The sequence below is a fragment of the Delphinus delphis genome, chromosome 8 (genome assembly GCF_949987515.2).
Source record: "Delphinus delphis chromosome 8, mDelDel1.2, whole genome shotgun sequence".
NCBI lineage: Eukaryota > Metazoa > Chordata > Mammalia > Artiodactyla > Delphinidae > Delphinus > Delphinus delphis.
In genome coordinates, this window is record NC_082690.1 from 2,435,784 (window position 1) to 2,454,742 (window position 18,959).

Consider the following 18,959-nt stretch of genomic DNA (forward strand, 5'->3'; position numbering starts at 1 on the left):
GCCGGAGGCTGGGAGGACAGGACCCCGTGCCTGTCAACAGAAAACCCTTGTGCTGGACACCAGTGGTAGTAACGACCAGGACGAGGGCCGGCCGTGGTGCCAGTTGATCCCACCTGACTCCTGACCTGACCACAGACCTGCTACTGACCCCCTGGAGACCACACCCCAAGGTAATTCATCAGGGCCCGAGATCTGAAGATGAAAGCTACAACTAAAACAACTTGTTTCTCTTCTACTTTGTCAAAATGCTTGCACTTTTAAAAAATGCTTGGTAACATCCCTAAGAAACAGAAGGACGGGTTTGACTCTTCCCATTTTTCAGAAAGTGAGGCCCATCCACAGCAGACGTGACCTGACAGGGCCAGCCCCGCAGCAGAGGCCTGAGGAGTGAGGAGGGCCAGCCCCGCGCCCGCGCAGGTAAGCCATGTGGAATTTGAAGAGGACAGCAACTTTGACATTGCTGACAACGACGCCCTTTGGCTGCCACTCATTCTGAAAAGGAACTTCAGCACAGAATGAAAAGTATAGGTTAACAGCCAAATTAAACCTACGTTGGTGCTTAGCATTTTGCACAAGCGCACAGGACCACTCCGGCCACAGCTGAGGCCCCCGGCCCCGCTCCCTCCCGGAAAGAAACACGAGCAGCTGACGCTTCCTCTCCCCCACATACTCCTGGCTGCACGACCAAGACCCACATCTCATCAGTGAACCAGGGATTCGGGGACTGGAGCAGCACAGGCCTCTCAGCGCGTCACCACCCACCGCGTTCCCTGAGACAACACGTGCGCGGGGAAACACAGGACAGGCGCTGTTATCGTTAGACTGGACTACAGCGTCAGTGATGTTCCACTCCGGACACAGCTGAGGCCCCCGGCCCCGCTCACCTGGGCAGGCCCCCGAGGTCCATCTCACAGCAGATGTAGGGTCCCGGACACAGGATCACCCATAGCCCCACCTCCGCGGCCAACAGGACGAAGGCCCTGGGGGGGTCAGTGTCACCAGCTCTCAGGCCTCGGAGCCGAGGGGGGATGGCCCAGCACCACCGCAGGGCAGAGCTGCCGCCCCCTCCCCTCCCCCGGGGGGCTGGGGGCGCTGAGAGCAGGATGCGACCCCCCAGCAGAGCAGGGGATGCCCAGCCGGGTCACAGCCGTGGCCCCCAGTCTAGGACATCCGCACAGCACCTCTGGGGGCATGAGGACAACGGGCCTCAGACGGGGCACAGGGGTCCCGATGGGGAGCCTGACCCTGCCGGACCCCACCCCGGCGGTGGCAGAACCACCCTGCAGAGCAGGGCCCACCTGGGGGATGGGGCCCCTCTGGGCTGCAGCAAACAGGTCTGGGCTCAGGGCAGGCAGGCCCGGGCCCCCAGGAGTAAGGGGGTCATGGCTGGAGAGCGTTCGGGTCCTGAGAACAGGCTGCAGACCCCAGGCTCCCTCTGTTCTCACGGCAGAGCTCAGGTGCCCCTGGGGATCCCAGTCACCCCAGGAGCCCCCGCACCCCCCTGCCCTGGGCCGGGTCGCACAGCAGGAGCACCTACTCCAGGTCCAGGTTCCCAGAGAAGTCGAATTTGCCTCTTTCCGGCTCATGGAGGTTCCACGGAACGTAGCTGTGGTAGAAATGATAATTACAGGCATGAGTTCTCCACTTATCCCACTTTGTCTCCCAAATGAGCACCTTCGTCCCTAAAACCCCTCACGATGGTTGAAGATGTATTTCTTTTTTTTTTTGCTGTACACGGGCCTCTCACTGTTGTGGCCTCTCCCATTGCGGAGCACAGGCTCCGGACGCGCAGGCTCAGCGGCCATGGCTCACGGGCCCAGCCGCTCTGCGGCATGTGGGATCTTCCCGGACCGGGGCACGAACCCATGTCCCCTGAATCGGCAGGCGGACTCTCAACCACTGCGCCACCAGGGAAGCCTGAAGATGTATTTCTTAAGTACATTGTCTTAGTGTTGTCAGGGCTCGAACCGAGAACAAATTGAAGAGACCTGGGACCTCGGAGAAGCCAGGGCAAGTCCTCTCCCTGGAAGGAGGGAGAGAAGGCCCAGGAGATCTGGTGACTCCCTCTTCCCCCATCCCTCCCCATCATCCTCTCTCTTCATCAAAGAAAAAGAAGTAACTTTATAGGAAAATCAGTTAAATGTGGGACAAGCTGGGACCTGGGCCCTTTGTTGCAGGATCTGCACCTGGACAAATGTCTCCTCCAACAACAGATACAAAGAAACTATGAGGGACTAAAAATAACTGCAGGCCTGCTCAGGGGGCAAATTATCAACCACAAGATACAAAAAGGCCACAAACCCAACTGCCATTTCTGGGGTGTTGGGGGCAAGAGCAGGGTCCTCTGCACCATCCCTGCACACACAGCACCAAGGGGGCGGGCAGACCACCTAAGCACTGCCTCCGGCCGGACCCCTGGACCTGCCTCCACCCTCACCCCATTTAAGGGAGCAGCCTGCCCCCCTCGGGAAGCAACAAGGGCACCTGTTACTTGTTCTCGCTACCTGGGCTGCAGAGTGAGTCCCAGTCAAGCTTTGCCTGAATTCCTCATCTGGCCTCCTGTCAAATTCTATTGGTTAAAGAGTCCAAGAACCCTGGTCGGTAACAAAAGTAGGGTAAGAAGAAACCCTAATCATCAGTCTTATTTTTAATGAAAACTCCAGAATTCCAAACCTTGGAACAGGACAGACGTTCTTACTCTGAAGAAAGGATAAGGAAATGAAGTAAGTTCGTTGAAGGGCCTGATGTAGAGTAGAGTGTGCTGACAGTAGTTCCAGCTGCCCCTCTCCTGGACCCCACCCCACCCCCAGCTTCTGGGGGAGCCCCTCTGACTGCAAAGGGTGCCCAGGTGAAGGAGGGGCTCGCCGGCTCCCAATTCACACTCAAGAGATTATGTAGGTTATCCTGCTCTCGTGAGGCGAAATGCTCCCCCTGCAATATTCCTACAAGCTTCAGGAGCCCTGTAACAAGAGCACGTACCCGCAGGACCAGAACTTACACATGCAAATGAATGGATCCCATTAGGCAATCTTCCTGGAAAATCACATACTCTGTTCAACTATGCTGTCATAGGTGAGAACACCCCCGTACTTAGGGCTGTCTTCAAAGCAGTTCATACGTCACCAAGAAAATCCATGTCCCTGACTTGTAATCACACATTTTTGTCTGAAATTTTAATAAAACCCAGCCTGATCACCCACTTTACTTCATAGACTTCGATCCAAATATCCGTTGGAAATTCTGAAAAATAAATCCACAAAATGATCCAAGATTTCTCCCCACTGAGCACGCTTTTAACTGATTCACATGTCAGCGCTGCACTGAGTGACCACCACGTGCTGACCCTGTGCTTGTTCTAGGGTGGAAGCCAAAGCTCTGAAGATGATTCCAGAAAGGAAGGTTGCAAACCGCGTGGGCTGTGCTGGAGAGGTGTACACGCACCTACTGTACAGACGCAAGGTGGAGGGCTGGCTGAAAGACTGTGATGACTTCACCACCTGCTGCGTGTACGCTGGCCTCGCTCTGGGTTCTTTCAGCCAGTGTCGCTCCTTCTGCCCCCAGCCCACGTCCAGCCCCCACCGCTCAGCCCCCTGACAGTGTGTGGTGGGGAGGCTGCCCCCATTCACACCCACCCAGGGGCTGGGCCCCTGCTAATCTTTCCTCACAAAGCTCAGCCCGAAGATGCTCCTCCAGGCTGCGCAGGGGGAGGACCAAGCAGGGCTCACCCTCCCGACGTGACGGAGAAGCCTGGACGCAGGCCCAGGAGCCCCCTTGGCGACAAGGCACGGTGGCCGGGGTGTCGGGGCGCACTCACGTGGTCAGGGTGTCCAGACCACAGGTCTTCATCTTCAGCAGCCGGTCCCTCCAGTACTCCCGGGGCACCCAAAGTAGTGCACGGAGCCCCCGAAGATCCAGAAAGCCGAGTCCTCCAGCATGAAGTTCTGCCCTTTGGCCTGCAGCCCCAAGCGCTGATGCCTCAGCCACAAGGGGGTCAGCCTGTGCCAGTTCACCCTGCAGGGAGCACAGGCAGCCTCAGTGCCCATCCTCGCCAGCCTGGGCCTTGAGTGGGCACCTCGGAGCCAGGCTTCCCCACCTCCTTCTCCAACCCCCGGCATCCCTTCCCGAGCAGGCCTGTGCCGGGCGGCCAGACGCAGCACCACCCACACCCCCAGCCCCTGCGGCCTGCCAGGAACACGACAGACTCGGCCTTCAACATGGAGGCCGTGCTCACAGGAGGGAAGTCAGGGCACACACAGCACAGGGAGGAGGTTCTTGGGGCCGAGAAGCTGCCTTCAGGTGCCAGGGCTGGGGGGACTCGGGGGCAGATGCGGGTGCCTACAATGGCCCACACGGCTAGGCTATCTGACACACATGAAAGCAGCAGCTACCTGACACGGTACCTCTGAGCCACCTCAAGGTCACAGCCACCGGGCTGGAGGTGCAGATACCTGGAAAGAGGTACCGGTTAGAAACGGTGTCTGCTCATTGACTGAATTTCCAGGTCTTAATTGTTACACCTGGAGAAGGAGTGCTGGCCGAGGGGCACCCGAGCAGGACAGGGAGCCCCCCAGCCGGGAGGGCTGCCAGGAGGGGTGAGTTCCCAAAAAGCGCCTCTTGGTGTCTTGTGGGTTGGCCAGGGGGAGGCCCTCACATGACCCCCGTGACTCGGGGCTCCGAGAACCTCTCCCTCTCTTCTCCACCCCGTCTCCTGACAGCCCAGAGAGAAGCAGCAAGAGAAGCTGGAAATTTAGGAAAGTTGAAGACAGAAAACCAAAAGTGAGTTGGGGCAAAAGCAAATTTCAGTTGGTACCTTTTCCTCTGCTTTAAAAAGGTCCTGGACTTCCCTGGTGGCGCAGTGGTTAAGAATCCGCCTGCCAGTGCAGGGGACTCGGGTTCAATCCCTGGTCCGGGAAGATCCCACATGCCACGGAGCAACTAAGCCCGTGAGCCACAACTACTGAGCCTGCGCTCTTAGAGCCCGTGAGCCACAACTACTGAAGCCCGCATGCCTAGAGCCCGTGCTTCGCAACAAGAGAAGCCACCACAGTGAGAAGTCCGCACACCTCGACGAAGAGGAGCCCCCGCTCGCTGCAACTAGAGAAAGCCCACGCACAGCAACGAAGACCCAACGCAGCCCCCAAAATTAATTAATTAATTAATTGAAATTAAAAGGTCCCTACATCACTTCTGTTCTTTCCATTCATTTTGAAACAAAAGCTAAAACCACACACTGATTGAAAGAGACACAGGAGAACCAGGCATGGGCTGAGGTCTTCAAAGGGACCACTCGAGCCTCGCCGGCCACGGGCACCATGCAGATGCGCCATCCTCCGGCTCTCTCCCCACCTCCGCCACCAGCACCGGCTTCTCCTCTGCCCACACGCCAAGGGCTTCAGCTCTGACCGTCCACGGGAGAGGGAGTGTGCACGGCCCACCCCAGCCCGTGCTCCTCAGCTGTGCAGGCTGGGGTGGTATCACCGCCTGGTCCTCGCTGAGGTTGGGACAGAAACTGAGACGCCTCCCCAGTGACAAGAGCGACTGCACGTCTGCAGAAGCTAATCATCAAGGGCTGGGGCAGGTATAGCCACTATGGAGAACAGTATGGAGGTTCCTTAAAAAACTAAAAATAGAACTACCATACGACCCAGGAATCCCACTCCTGGGCATATACCTGGAGAAAACCATAATTCAAAAAGATACATGCACCCCAAAGTTCATCACAGCACTATTTACAATAGCCAGGACATGGAAGCAACCTAAATGTCTGACAGATGAATGGATAAAGAAGATGTTGTACATACATACAATGGAATACTACTTAGTCATAAAAAGGAATGAAATAATGCCACTAACAGCAACATGGATGAACCCAGAGATTATCATACTGAGTGAAGTAAGTCAGACGCAGAAAGACAAATATCACATGATATTGCTTATATGCGGAATCTTAAAAAAAGGGTACAAATGAACGTATTTACAAAGCAGAAGTTAAGTCACGGATGTAGAAAACAAACTTATGGTTACCAGTAGATAACGGTGGGGAGGAAAATTTGGAAGATTGGGATGGGCGTATACACACTACTGTATAGAAAATAGATAACTAGTAAGAACCTGCTGTATAGCACAGGGAACTCTACTCAATACTCTGTAATGGCCTATATGAGAAAAGAATAAAAAAAAAAGAGTGGATATATGTATGCATATATAATTGATTCACTTTGCTATACACCTGAAACTAACACAACATTGTAAATCAACTATACTCCAATAAACAGTTTTTTTTAATTAAAAAGAACATTTTTTTTTAAAGGCTCGGGGCAGTGGGGGGGGACTTCCCCAGCGGTCCAATGGTTAAGACTGCCCTCCAATGCAGGAGGTGCAGGTTCGATCCCTGGTTGGAGAACTAAGATCCCACACGCCGCAGGGTGCGCCCAAAAACTAAAGAAAGAAAGGCTGGTGCAGTATTTTGTATTTTTTTTCTCTCCATTTTCTTTTTCTAGCAATTTGGTTTTATTGTATTTCACCAAGTAACAGGTTGAGAAGCTGAGAAGCGTAGCTCTAGACAGGAACAATGGGCTGCCCTCAGGCAGCTGTGGTCACGGAGACGGAGTTGTGACAAGCACACTGACCAAGGCAATGTACCAGCGTGGGGCCCAAGCAGATGGAGATGTGGGAGCGGCCAGAGCACATGCAGTCTCCACTGTGGCCTCCCTGACACCCGGCTAGACTCAGCTACACCAGAGGTAGGGGGGTTTGCATGCGGCCACGATGGTTCTCAAAGCTGGCAGCGTACCTGAATCCCTGGTAAACTTTTAAAAACAACTGAAGCCCAGTCTGCACCGCAGACCAATGAACTCCCTTTGGAGGTGGGCACAGGCACTGGTCCTAGAAAGATCCTCAGGGCAAGGCTGAGAGCCACTGGCGGGGTTGAGTTTTTCAGGAGGGCCGGGGGCCCCGGGTGGCCAGACACAGGGCCGCAGGAGGCCAAGAGGGCGGAAGGTGCCACAGACATCACTGGCCACTTGGGAATTTGTCTAGAGCCAGTCCTGGACAAAGGAAACAGTTTCCACCTACTCTCCTTCTCAGCCCCAGCACCCAACACCCTCTACCGCAGCTGTGGACGCCAGCTCTGCTGCATCATCGCAGGAATGGTCGTCTGTGGATAACCTGGCAACCTAGCACTGGTTTCTTTCTCCAAAAAGTTCCACCTTCCAAGTGACTTAAAATGACAATTCAAAATACAGTTCTCCCAAAGGACCACAGACGTGGGGAAGTGAAAACAAATGCAGGATCTTTGAGAGGAGGGTCTGGACGGGAGCCCTGGCCCTCCCCTTGGTAGCGCCGTCCCCATGGGTTACAGACTCTGGCTCCGAGGGCATGATCTTCCCCTGTAACACGGGGCCATCACCTGTCCTGACTGCTCACAAGGGCTGCATGGGGATCAGACACCAGGGAAATGCAGTAGAAGGACCTGTGACATGATGGTCCTTACCAGCTGTGTCCAGCACGTTCTTCTGTGAGGCATATAGCAAGGGGCTTAACAAGATGTTTCTCGGGCTTCCCTGGTGGCACAGTGGTTGAGAGTCCGCCTGCTGATGCAGGGGACACGGGTTCGTGCCCCGGTCCGGGAAGATCCCACATGCCGTGGAGCGGCTGGGCCCGTGAGCCATGGCCGCTGAGTCTGCGCGTCCGGAGCCTGTGCTCCGCAACGGGAGAGGCCACAACAGTGAGAGGCCTGCGTACCGCAAAAAAAAAAAAAACAAACAAAAAGAACGGGCAGATGTGCAGGTGACAAGCTTACCACCTCCTTCCTGTGAGGTGAGCCCAGGAAGTGATCCTCCGCTTTCGGAGAGGGTCTCTCAGGGCAGCGGGAGGTAGAAGGGCAGATCCTGCCACCTCCTTGCATGAGGCTGATGAGGACCGCTCTGAAACGTCCCAGCTGAGCCAGAGGGCGTCCCTGTGAGAGCTGCAGACACTGACTACAACCGAGGTCATGGTGGGACCGGCAGGCCTCACACTGCGTCACAGCCACCCCCTTGTCTTCCGTCCTACGTACGCATGTGTCCAGATCCAGGCAGGACAGCATCGCCGCAACCAGACACGGCAGAAATAGCATCGTCAACTCCCGGGACGTGTGGCCTCCAGCGGCGACCAGGCCAGGCTCACACAATTTCAGGCTAACAAGGGTGTGAACAAGCTGGCACTCGAGGTAGGAACCTGCAGAAACAGTCCTTCCATCCCCAGAACATGAGTCCTCACTGGTCCCGGGCATCAGCAGTTCGGTTCCATACATAATGTACACTGTGACCCCACTCGGGCTGCCCTAAGCAAATGTTCAACTGAATCTGGGTCCAGGGCTTCATATTAAGATGCTGACCAAGAAAACACTCCGCCCATCCACGTGGCCATGCCGGAGACCATCATCCAGATGGACATGTTAAACTGCCCAGAAGACATCATCACACACAGAAACCTCCTCACTTGGGTCTAAAATACAAATTTCTCCTCATCACTTTCAAGATTCTGATGTGGCTACAGGCTCCCATGAGGTCCAGCTTCCTCGGCTGGACCCCATGAACTGCCCCCTCGGGGTATTTAGGTCTCACCAGCCTTCAGCCCTGTGCACGCCTCCCTCAGCTGGGAGGTTTGGGGGCCCAAGGAGGGGCCCACCCACGCTCCGGTCCCGGCCAGCGCCCCTAACGTCCCCAACCCAGAAGACTGCCTCTTGCACCAACCCTGGAGCCCCACGAGCTTCAGCCCCCAGGAAATGAAACACTGTCCCCAGGTCTGCGCTGGCTTCCTGCATGTGCTCCTTGGCCTGGGCCCAAGGCTCTGGCTCCTGATTTGCTGGGAGAGGCCTTAATATTTCCAAAGGGCTAAGGCCTTCCATCCAAAAGCGAGTCGCTCATTCTGCAGAGATGCCTGGCCATCGTGCAGCACCCTGCAGCCTGTGGCACCATTGTAAGCCTGGAACCTCTGCCCTTCCCTCCGAGAAGGCTCTGGTAGGTCAAGAGTGGGTCACGCACCCAGGCTCCAGCAGGCCAAGCCAGGCAGCATCTTCTACAGCCCGTAGGAGTTTGTATGTGAACAAGCGTCTACTAGAGGAAACCCTGAGACCCAATCATGCAGCAATAAAAATTCCTCATTCGAAATCAACCACATACCAACAACAGAAAGTGATCGGATGTCACATGACACTGTGCTCTCATTTGGGGGGAAATTTCCATTGACAGCATCATAAATAGGAAAAGTGCCAAGAGAGGAAAGCTCTGTTAGCTAACCCCCGGGCACCCCTGATGACAAGACTCTGATCTCAGAGACACTCACGGAATCAGAATAAAAGGATTTCATTAAACAGGGCACAACGTATTGTAAATAAATGGGTTTTTAAAATCCAACACGTGGGACTTACCTACCAAGATAGACGAGAGCTGGGCTAGTTCTTACAGGACACAAAGACTCTACCCACACAGATTAAACGGAATTTGCTCCTGAGCCTACAGAGCTCAGGCTGATCCAACAGAAATAGAATGTGCTATTTACTTACTTATTATAAATGTCGATCAAGATTTAAAATGAGTATCTCATGCGGTCAGCAATTCTATGTACGGAAATATCTCCAGCAGATATTCACTACGACTTGGTTTGCAGCCACGGATACTCTTCAGAAGGGGGCAGTTTAAATAACTCATGAGCCCAACGAACCAACAGGGTAACGTCTACAGCTGTCTCTATGTGCACAGAACACTCCGGAGAGAAACTGTGGTCAGGGAAGCCTCTGGGCAGGGAGAGGGGTGCCCAGGGGCCAGAACTAGGGGGCCTTATCTTCCCATTTATATTATTTGAAGATTTCATCCTCTTCTTAGATTACCTACCCACAAAATAGCCTTTGCAAGAACAATGCAATGTGCTCTTGAAAGGCACAGCCCTTCTAACCGTCCCTCGGAGGGTGAGGGTGGGAGCATGCGGCACCCACCAAGGGTCTCTGTCCACGAAGCCCTGTTGAGAAACGTCTGCTTCGTTACCGTGAGCCTCGAAGGATCCCCGGCCCTTCCATCCCAGGGGAGGCACCACATAAGGGGACTCCCTCTCAATGGCCTTTAACGTCCAGAGCAATCGATTTAAGCAAAAGGTAAAACCGAGTGCAGAGGGGGCTGCAAACACCCCGCTGCTGGGTGCCAGGGCAGGGCCTGGGCTCCAGGGTCCTCTGCAGGCCCTACGCGTTCTGAGACGGTCTCTCTCAGCCCTGGCATCTCCTGCCTCTTCATCAGAAGAGAATTCCAGGCGATACGATGGGGGTCAGGGTCACATCATCGAAGATGAAGTGCTTTTACTTCACTGGTGGCTCCTTCCTCGCCCCAAGGGGTAGAGGACTCCTTAGCCCACGTCCTGATGCTTGGGGGACCGAGGCTCTGGAGCTCTTAGTGCTGGTCTCCTGGGCACCCCGGTCCCTTGATCACAAATACACCTCCACTGTCCGTGCGTTCACTGAGACACTGGGTCCCCTTCCGACTCTCAACGCCCACCCTCTCCTCCGGCACAGGGGCTCAGATACCTGCCCCTCCCCGCTTCCCCACGCCTGTCAGGGGTGACACTTCCAGAGGCTGTAAGCTTCACTGCCAGAACACAAGAGGGATGGCGCTCAAAGAGCTGGAGTGTTCCAGGGGTGATTACTCAGACCCCATGCAGATCAGTGCCCAGAACGGGCAAAGCTCATAAAATCAGTGACTTCACAGATGCCCAGGAAGGGACCTTTTGCACATGCCCCCAGAGGACGGGACCGGCCGTGATTTGGACCACAGAAAGTGGCCTGGTTCCATGGCTAAGTGACCTGCCCTTGCCGAGGAGCCTGAGAGGCACGGGAGGAACGGGGGTCTGGAACCCAGACAAGCAGGGCAGAAGCAGCTAAGAGACAGGCTTCCAAGGGAGGTGGGAGGCGGGAGGCCGGCGCCCACCTGGCAGCCCTCCCCTCTGCTGACTCTGCCAGCTAACATCTAGGGTTGGAGAGACGCAGAGCTCCTGGAGCGTTGCTCAGTGATGCGCTGATGCTGAGAGGAAAAGTCCTGAGTGGGAGCCATGCCCAGCAGGCATTCTTGTGCTAGTGGAGAATGACAGGCTCAGGGCCGAGGTTCCTGGATCCCAAGTAACACGCTAGAGGGGGAGGCCAACCAAGACAGAAGATTACACTTCTATAAACTCCAGAAAATGCCAACTAATAACCCATGGCCAAAAGCAACACATCAGCGAATATGTATAAAATTGATAACTAGTAAGAACCTGCTGTATAAAAAAATAATAAAATAAAATTTTAAAAAAGAAGAAAAAAATAGAAGAAAAAAGTATTTCCGATGTGGAAAACACACACACACACACACACACACACACACACACAGACCCCAGCAGACTCCACCTGCTGAACATGCGGTTTATTGCCTGACGACTATACTGCAGTGAAGGTAAATTTTTTTTAAGACCATCGTTCAAACTAAAAAGCCGAAGGTTGAAATCTTCCTCAAAAGTCATCTTGGTCCTCCTGTTTCTTGGATATGACGTAATCAAACAGCTGTGATTGACCACGAACCAGCCCAAGGTAAAGTTCAGGAGAAAAACAAAAGCCGCAACCCAGCAGCCCCTCCTCCACCCAAACACCTGCCTTCTGATCCTGACAGCTCAGGGGCAAAGCCGCTGTCTGAGCAGCCAGTCCCTGTGTGACCTCTATCGCACTGGTACACCCACATTCCCTACAACGGCTGGGAGCTGGGCCCCCACTCAGTTAATGACCCGGTCACCTTAGTGTAAGGCAGGAAGAGGGAGCAACAAAGAAGGTGCTGGGCTACCCTGGTGGCGCAGTGGTTGAGAGTCCGCCTGCCGATGCAGGGGACACGGGTTCGTGCCCTGGTCCGGGAAGATCCCACATGCCGCAGAGCAGCTGGGCCCGTGAGCCATGGCTGCTGAGCCTGCGCGTCCAGAGCCTGTGCTCTGCAACGGGAGAGGCCACAACAGTGAGAGGCCTGCGTACCGCAAAAAAAAAAAAAAGAAGGTGCTGGCTCTGGCCTCCAGACATAGTCCTTGGTGTCCAGCCCAAGCTGGACAGCAGGAATTGGGCGAAAGTCATCCGTGTGGGTGATACAGTCCAAACAAAGCCCAGAAGACAAGTATTCCAGAGGACCCTAAGACGTGGCCCTGAACTAATTCAGAGCTTCTCTGGCCTCTATCTTACCTGCTGAGAAAGACAGCACAGCAGGAAAAGCCACGTCTTTCCTAAACATGCCAAAACTCTTCCAGGTCGTGAGTCACAGCCATTCACCCTCTGCTGCTGTTCCTGTGTGGCCCCACAAGCCCCCCCCAAACCTACCCTTCCTGCGGCCACTCCACCAGGTGGAGACACATTCGCTCACCTGTGAGAGCCCATGCTTCTGCACCTTCTGTCCCTCCAGACACAAGTACCAGGCTCCTTCCCGCACCTCCTCCTGCAGACCGTCAGGGTGTACTACCTGGCCCATCTCAAGCCCCTCGGAGCCACCCTTCATGGTGACCTGTCTGGGTTCCCTGCATGGGCTGCTACATCCCTGACCTCCAACAACAACACACATGCTCCTCGCACACCTCGGGCCTTTCTCCCTGGGGGTGTAGGCTCCTGGATACCTGGCTGTATACCAGAGGCCCCTGCTGCGTCTCCTCTGAGGAATCCCTCTGGGGTGTGCATCAGCCTTGTGTCTACAAGAGCCAGGGCCGGTCCTCAAAGAGGAGGGGCTGGGATCATAGACAGAATGGAAAAGTCTTGGGAACGACTGGGCAAACAAGATGCCTCCTATGTGTTCTGAGCCCAGAGGGAGAAGAGCACCATTTCCTTCTCCCAACAACCCTGTGACACCCTCCCCATCTCCAAAACAGAGACGACGCCTAAGTCTTGGAAAGGCGTAAATGGAAAGAGTTCTCTCCCTCCCAAATGTCCCTATCTCCCAGAGGAAGTCCAGAGGAGCCACGAGGGGGGCAGAAGAAGATAAAGCTGAGGGTGGCATGCGCGCCGCAGGTCCACGGGCTCAGCCTGCAGCCTCCATACTAACTTCCCTACCAAAGCCCTTGACGCTGCTGGCCTGCCAGCAACACTGGAGGTTTTGAATATGGAAAGTGCCAGGCATCGACCTCAAAAATAGGGTCACAGACACAGTTTAGGAAAATTCTAGGCTCGGGCACCCACACAGGCAGTGGGTAAATCATTCTATCACCAAACGCACTCCCAGATAACTCTTTGCAAGGGAGGGGGCAGAGTGGGAAGGGATGAGCTGGTGACCGGAGGAAGAGTGGAGAGAGAAGACACATCAATCCGAGAACGCGGCAACTACACCCAAAGCGAGAAGCTTGTAGGACCCGTGACCGCGCTGGGCCGGCCAGATGGACCGTCGCTGGGAGCCCTGGGAGCTCTGGCCTCTGCCAAACAGAGAAGCCTCGCAGCAGGCTTGGCAGGAAATGTGGGGACCTGGGAGAAGAGCTGGGGATCTGGGGCTCAGCAAGACGGCTAGGGGCGCACAGAGCTGGGAGTGTCGGAGAGGGGTCTGAGGCCAGGTCTGCGGACTTCCCGCGGAAAAGCATGGGGAGCCCTCGGTACAGACGCCCGGGGACCGGGAGCGCAGAGCCTGGCGTCACCCAGGGCACTGGGGGCGCTGAGGGACCGGGCGCTGGCGCTCCAGATCAGACGGGACCACAGGGCCGTCCCCGTGGGGACTCGGGCTCCGCGGGCGGCTGTGCGCGCGCTGCCGGGCCGGCTCCCCCGGCGCGAGGGGAGGCGAGAAAGCAGGTGTACAGGACAGGGCGTCTGCTCACCTGCGGAGCACCAGTATGCTCGAGATCACCAGCAGCAGCAGTCCAAGAATGCGGCCAGGCCTCCGCCGGACATTCCACTTGGGCATCGCGCGTCCGCTGCTCCTGGACCCGCTTGCTTTCCAGCCCTCACTCTGAGCGGAAGCTCGGCGCGGGGGCGGGGCCGCGCGCTGGTCGCCGGGCCGCGCGCTGGTCGCCGGGGCAACAGGCCGCCGCGAGCCCCGCCCCCCAGTGCTCATTGCCTGCAGCCCGAGGACGCGCCGGAGAGTGGCAGACGGTGGCCCTTGCCGTTTCCAGCCACACCTTAGCCCAGGATGAATAAAATTCTTATTCTGGCACAGAATTATGTCACAAAGGAGCCTGTGTAATATGTGGGCAAAATTTATGCTTTCTAGCAATCACAAACCCACCTAATCCCAAGAACAGAATTCAGATTTTACTGAAAGAAAATCTGAAACATTTTCTAGGGAGGCTGATGTTTCTTCACAGCCTCAGAGTTTCTAGAAAATACACACACACACACACACCCCGTTGCATGTTTTCAAACCATATCCTGTGCTTGTAAAGCTGCTAGGAATACAATGAGATTGTACTTCTGGAACAAAACAAGGCGAGTTTAGTGTGAAGTGTTCTTTTTGTAGCATTCAGCAAATATTTAGTCAGGTAGCAAAAATTAAACCCAGGAGAGAAAAAAAAAAATGAACAAACAAAGGGGGGAAGACCTAGCGCAGTGGCAGGGGCTCGCTTGGGGCTGACAGCAGGGCCAGAGCCGCCCCTGGGGATCCCGAGAGCAGTCTCTCCCCCTTCGCCAATGCTCCAAAGTCAGTACCTTCTGTCCACGTTTTAAGCCATAACTGCGTGATAGTTGTTAAGACTATGATGAAGGTATTTTGGTGTAATTGGGATAAAAGGTGGCCCATGAGACATATGGGGAAGGTGTCAAAGGTTAGTCCCCTTGCCACCCACGGAGGCGCACCCCAGCCACGCTCCCCCCTCGCCCCCGCCCAGTCGGCCCTGGTTCCTGGTGATATTGCTGAGCAGTGAACAGCACAGTCCATTAAACACCAGGGCATCCTTAAGGTATTTAAACAGTCCCAGCATCTCCTCTTTTTTTCAGATATTAGCTTAAACTTGTTAACATGGGCTATAAAAACCCTGAAATCCTTAGCCCAGCCCTGTGTCCTTTGTTTTTACTTATGAGAGATAAATGTAAATAACTCAGTGCTAAAGAAAAAATCATTACCCCTTAACCTGCTGGGAAGTGCAGACCTGTAGACACACCCTACTCACGGTTTAAGAACAGTTTTACTTTATCTGGACTTTGTGATAGCAGGGCGGTGCTGCAGAGGTAGCTCTAATCCAGATGTGTTTGCTGAGGAGACAAGACTGGGTTTTTTAAATTGTAGCAAGATACACCTTCAAGACAGTCCTTTGCAAAATGCTTGATTGATCTTGACCCCAAGCGGACCGTGAAATACTCAAATCACTGGGCATGGAGGCTACAGTTAGGTGAACTGTCTAATGGAGCTGTAAACCAAGTGGTCTGGCTGGGTGTGTGGGAAGATCGGACCTGATACAGGGCGATCATAACCCGCACAGGCTGCCTTTCTGATGCCAGGGGTTCAGAAAATAGAAAAAAAAAACGTTTTCTTAAAAAAATGAAGTCCCGTTGATATCCTCAGGCCACCACTCTGAGTCAGAACTCCAACAGACCCAGAGCTCGCAGACCCGCCCTGAGAATTCCCGCAGCCCGCATTGCCGGTGGGAAGCAGGTGTGAACGAGGAGCCGGGAGAGGAAGAGCTGCTCGCTTGGAGTCAGCATGGGGCGACTCTCCGGAAAAAGTCAAAATAGTCACGTCAAATTAACGGCATCAGCTGTTTAACTTTTGATTTTTAAAGGTGACAAACAGGTTTATAGATCAGATATTCATTCATTGGCATATCTTATTTCTGAGCGCACTGTGTTAATGCCTTAAATATAGTGTATCTGAATTGTAGGAAAACACGTGACAAAATCTCCCTTCAAGTCACTAGGACAAGATGCAAGATGGGGCTTCTGTGTCAGAACAGTCCTGTGGGCCCTGGGCCCTCACCCCCTCCAGCTCCTTTACTCAAGTTGCCGAAGAGTCTTGAGCCAAAACACTAAGAACAGGGGGAATTCCTGGGACTAAATGAGTGCAATTTCAACCCTGGACGAAAAGAAAGTAGAAAGTCCTTGTCCTTGGAAAAAGAAAAAGGAAAACAGATCCAAGTTCAGATGGGTAGTCAAGGCCTCTCACCCCAAAGGCAGGTCGCTGAGGCTGGGAGGGGCCTGTGTGTTTGTGGGGGATGCACTGTCTTCAGTGCTGGCCTTAGAGCCGCCAAGATGCCACTTTTCAGGCTGAAAAGCCAAGGTCTGATTCAACAGCATTTCGTTCATTAAGAAGGAATCCACAACTTTTAATGTCCACTGTGTGCTGAACACTGTTTTAGGTGTTTGGGAGGTATCAGTGCACAAAACAAAGATCCCCTCCCTCTGAAATTTCTGTTCCAGCTGAGGAAGAAGGATAACAAAAATCAACAAATGAATTAGTAAACCATAAAGTGTGTTCAAAGGTGATACTGACCCCAGGCTCTTTAATCAACAGAAATTGATAAGAGGCCACACGAGGAATTCAGGCGAGGCTTGACTGGGACTCACTCTGCAGCCCAGGTAGCGAGAACAAGTAACAGGTGCCCTTGCTGCTTCCGAGGGGGGCAGGCTGCTCCCTTAAATGGGGTGAGGGTGGGGCAGGTCCAGGGGTTCTGGCCTGAGGGACAGCTTAGGTGGTCTGCCCGCCCCCTTGGTGCTGTGTGTGCAGGGGTGGACACAGGACCCTGCTTTTGCTCCCAACACCTCAGAAGTGGCAGTTGGGTTTGTGGCCTTTTTGTATCTTGTGGTTGATAATTTGCCCCCCTGCACAGCCCTGCACTTATTTTTAGTCCCTTATAGTTTCTTTGTATCTGTTGTTAGAGATGTTTGTCCAAGTGCAGGTCCTGCAGCAAAGGGCCCAGGGCCCAGCCTGTCTCAAAGGTAGTAAATCCAGAGCATAAATGAAGCGGACAAAGGAAGACTGGGGGGAGGGGTGCGCAGAGCAGGTCTCGCAGAGAAGGCATCGCTGAGCAAAGACCTGAACGAGGAGCATTACCTGCACGCAGGTGCCGAGGAAGGGGCCGCCAGCCAAGCAGAGAGGACCTCGAGTGCGAAGGCCTCGGGCAGGGGTGACGCCCGGCATTCCAGGACTGCAGGGGGTGGGGGGAGGCAGAGGAACCAGGGCCAGATCAGGCAGGCCTTCGGGGGCAGAGCTTTGACTCAAACAAACAGAACCGGGGCAGGCTCTGGGCGGGGCATCCATTACGCTTTAAAAGGTCACTCAGGTGCCAGGGGCTGGCAGCGGTCGAAAACAGGAGACCAGGCCAGGGGCTACCGCAGGGGTCGCGTGCCAGGTGCTGCTGTTCAGACAAGTGGCAGCTGGCGTGGAGACGAGTCTGGATTCCTGGGTCGTTTGTGGGGTGAGAGAAATCAAGAGGATTCAAGAACGACTCCATCACGTTGGAATGCCAGTTTCTTTTATAGAACAGAGAGGGGGAGGAGGTGAGGAAGTAAAGTAAAAAGGCCACTGGTTTTGCCTGGCTTGGCCAGCCTCAAGGAGGGGATGTGTTAATTTCTTCTTTTCTGCAGCCATTCACAGGTGGGCAGGGTCAGATTGTCTCCCTCTGAGCTGAACAAAGGCACTTCAGTTTAACATTCAGGCAGCCGGGCAGGGTTCCCTGAGGCAGGCCATTGTGTGTGATTATAATAACAAAAGCACCTAAAAGCAAAGGTTAACGTCAAAGAAACAGATACAACATGGAGTCCTATTTTGCTCTTCCCTGTTGGAGTCCCAGAAGCCCAGCTCAGTCTGGGGGGTGTTGAGCCATCAAGGAGACGTGCAGGTGGAGACACCACATAAGACTTTGGTGACTGTGATGCAGGCAGGTGGGGGGGGTTTGGGGAAACTGGAACGGGTTAGAGGAGGTGGAGGAATCTCGGTGGATACAGATGAGTCTCGTTCATGGATATTTGCTGGAAGAAGGAATAAATAAATGGGAATGTAGCTGGTGGCTCATGACCCTGAGTCGAGGGTAATGCCCTGTTTTCATTTCCAGGTGGGAGAAACCACAGCATGGTACACTGACATGATCTTGATCAAAGAGAGTGAAAAGTCACTGAAGCAGGAGAGACAGTGGGGGAATTTCTGGAGCTACATCTGAGTAGGTGCCGTGGACAGGTTAGTGGCCTGTGAAGGGCAGGCTCTGGGGTGAGCTGACAGGGTCACTCAAGACATCACGCTTTCTCGGCGACAGACATTTCAAATATAAACAGAGTGACACTAATCAGAAATGAGAACTAGCCTTGTCATTTGAATTTGTTGTTAATATCTGAATGTATGCATCTGAGATGTGACGTAAAGTGAAACATTAAAATTGTATTGGGGTTTCCCTGGTGGCGCAGTGGTTAAGAATCCGCCTGCTGATGCAGGGGACACGGGTTCGAGCCCTGGTCTGGGAAGATTCCACATGCCTCAGAGCAACTAACCCGTGTACCACAACTACTGAGCCCGTGTGCCACAACTACTGAAGCCCACATGCCTAGAGCCCGTGCTCCACAGTAAGAGAAGCCACTGCGATGAGAAGCCCGCACACTACAACAAAGAGTAGCCCCCGCTCTCCACAACTAGAGAAGGCTCACGTGCAGCAATGAAGACCCAATGCAGCCAAAAATAAAATTAATTAATTAATTAAAAATAAAGTAAAATTGTATTAAGTTGAAGTAAAATAAAGCAATGATTAACGATTATTATGAAAATTATCAATATAAGCTACTAAAACAATTATTAAGAACTTTCAAATACTTAAATTAAGCACATGGGGAAATACACTGACAGCTAATAAGAATATTAAGAGAGTACACTAGCTTTATAAGGGTAGGAAGACTATAATATCCTCTTTGAACAAAGAATAGATATATGAAATAGATATAGCTAAATGTATATGAAATAGATAATTTTTAAATGTAAAATACATAGACATATTTATATAATATATAAAATTTAAGATATTGATAATAAGGTATATTT

At 53.6% G+C, this 18,959-nt stretch overlaps 1 protein-coding gene across 1 annotated transcript in view; it reads right to left on the reverse strand.

Annotated features, from left to right (window-relative positions):
* Positions 1 to 13,910, reverse strand: part of LOC132428893 (beta-galactosidase-1-like protein 2) — a 37,908-nt gene extending 23,998 nt beyond the window's left edge. The window contains 5 exon segments of the mRNA XM_060017089.1: positions 885 to 980; positions 1,538 to 1,606; positions 3,815 to 3,884; positions 3,887 to 4,011; positions 13,825 to 13,910. Coding sequence (XP_059873072.1) covers positions 885 to 980; positions 1,538 to 1,606; positions 3,815 to 3,884; positions 3,887 to 4,011; positions 13,825 to 13,910 — 446 coding nt within the window.
* Positions 13,911 to 18,959: the final 5,049 nt, after the last annotated feature.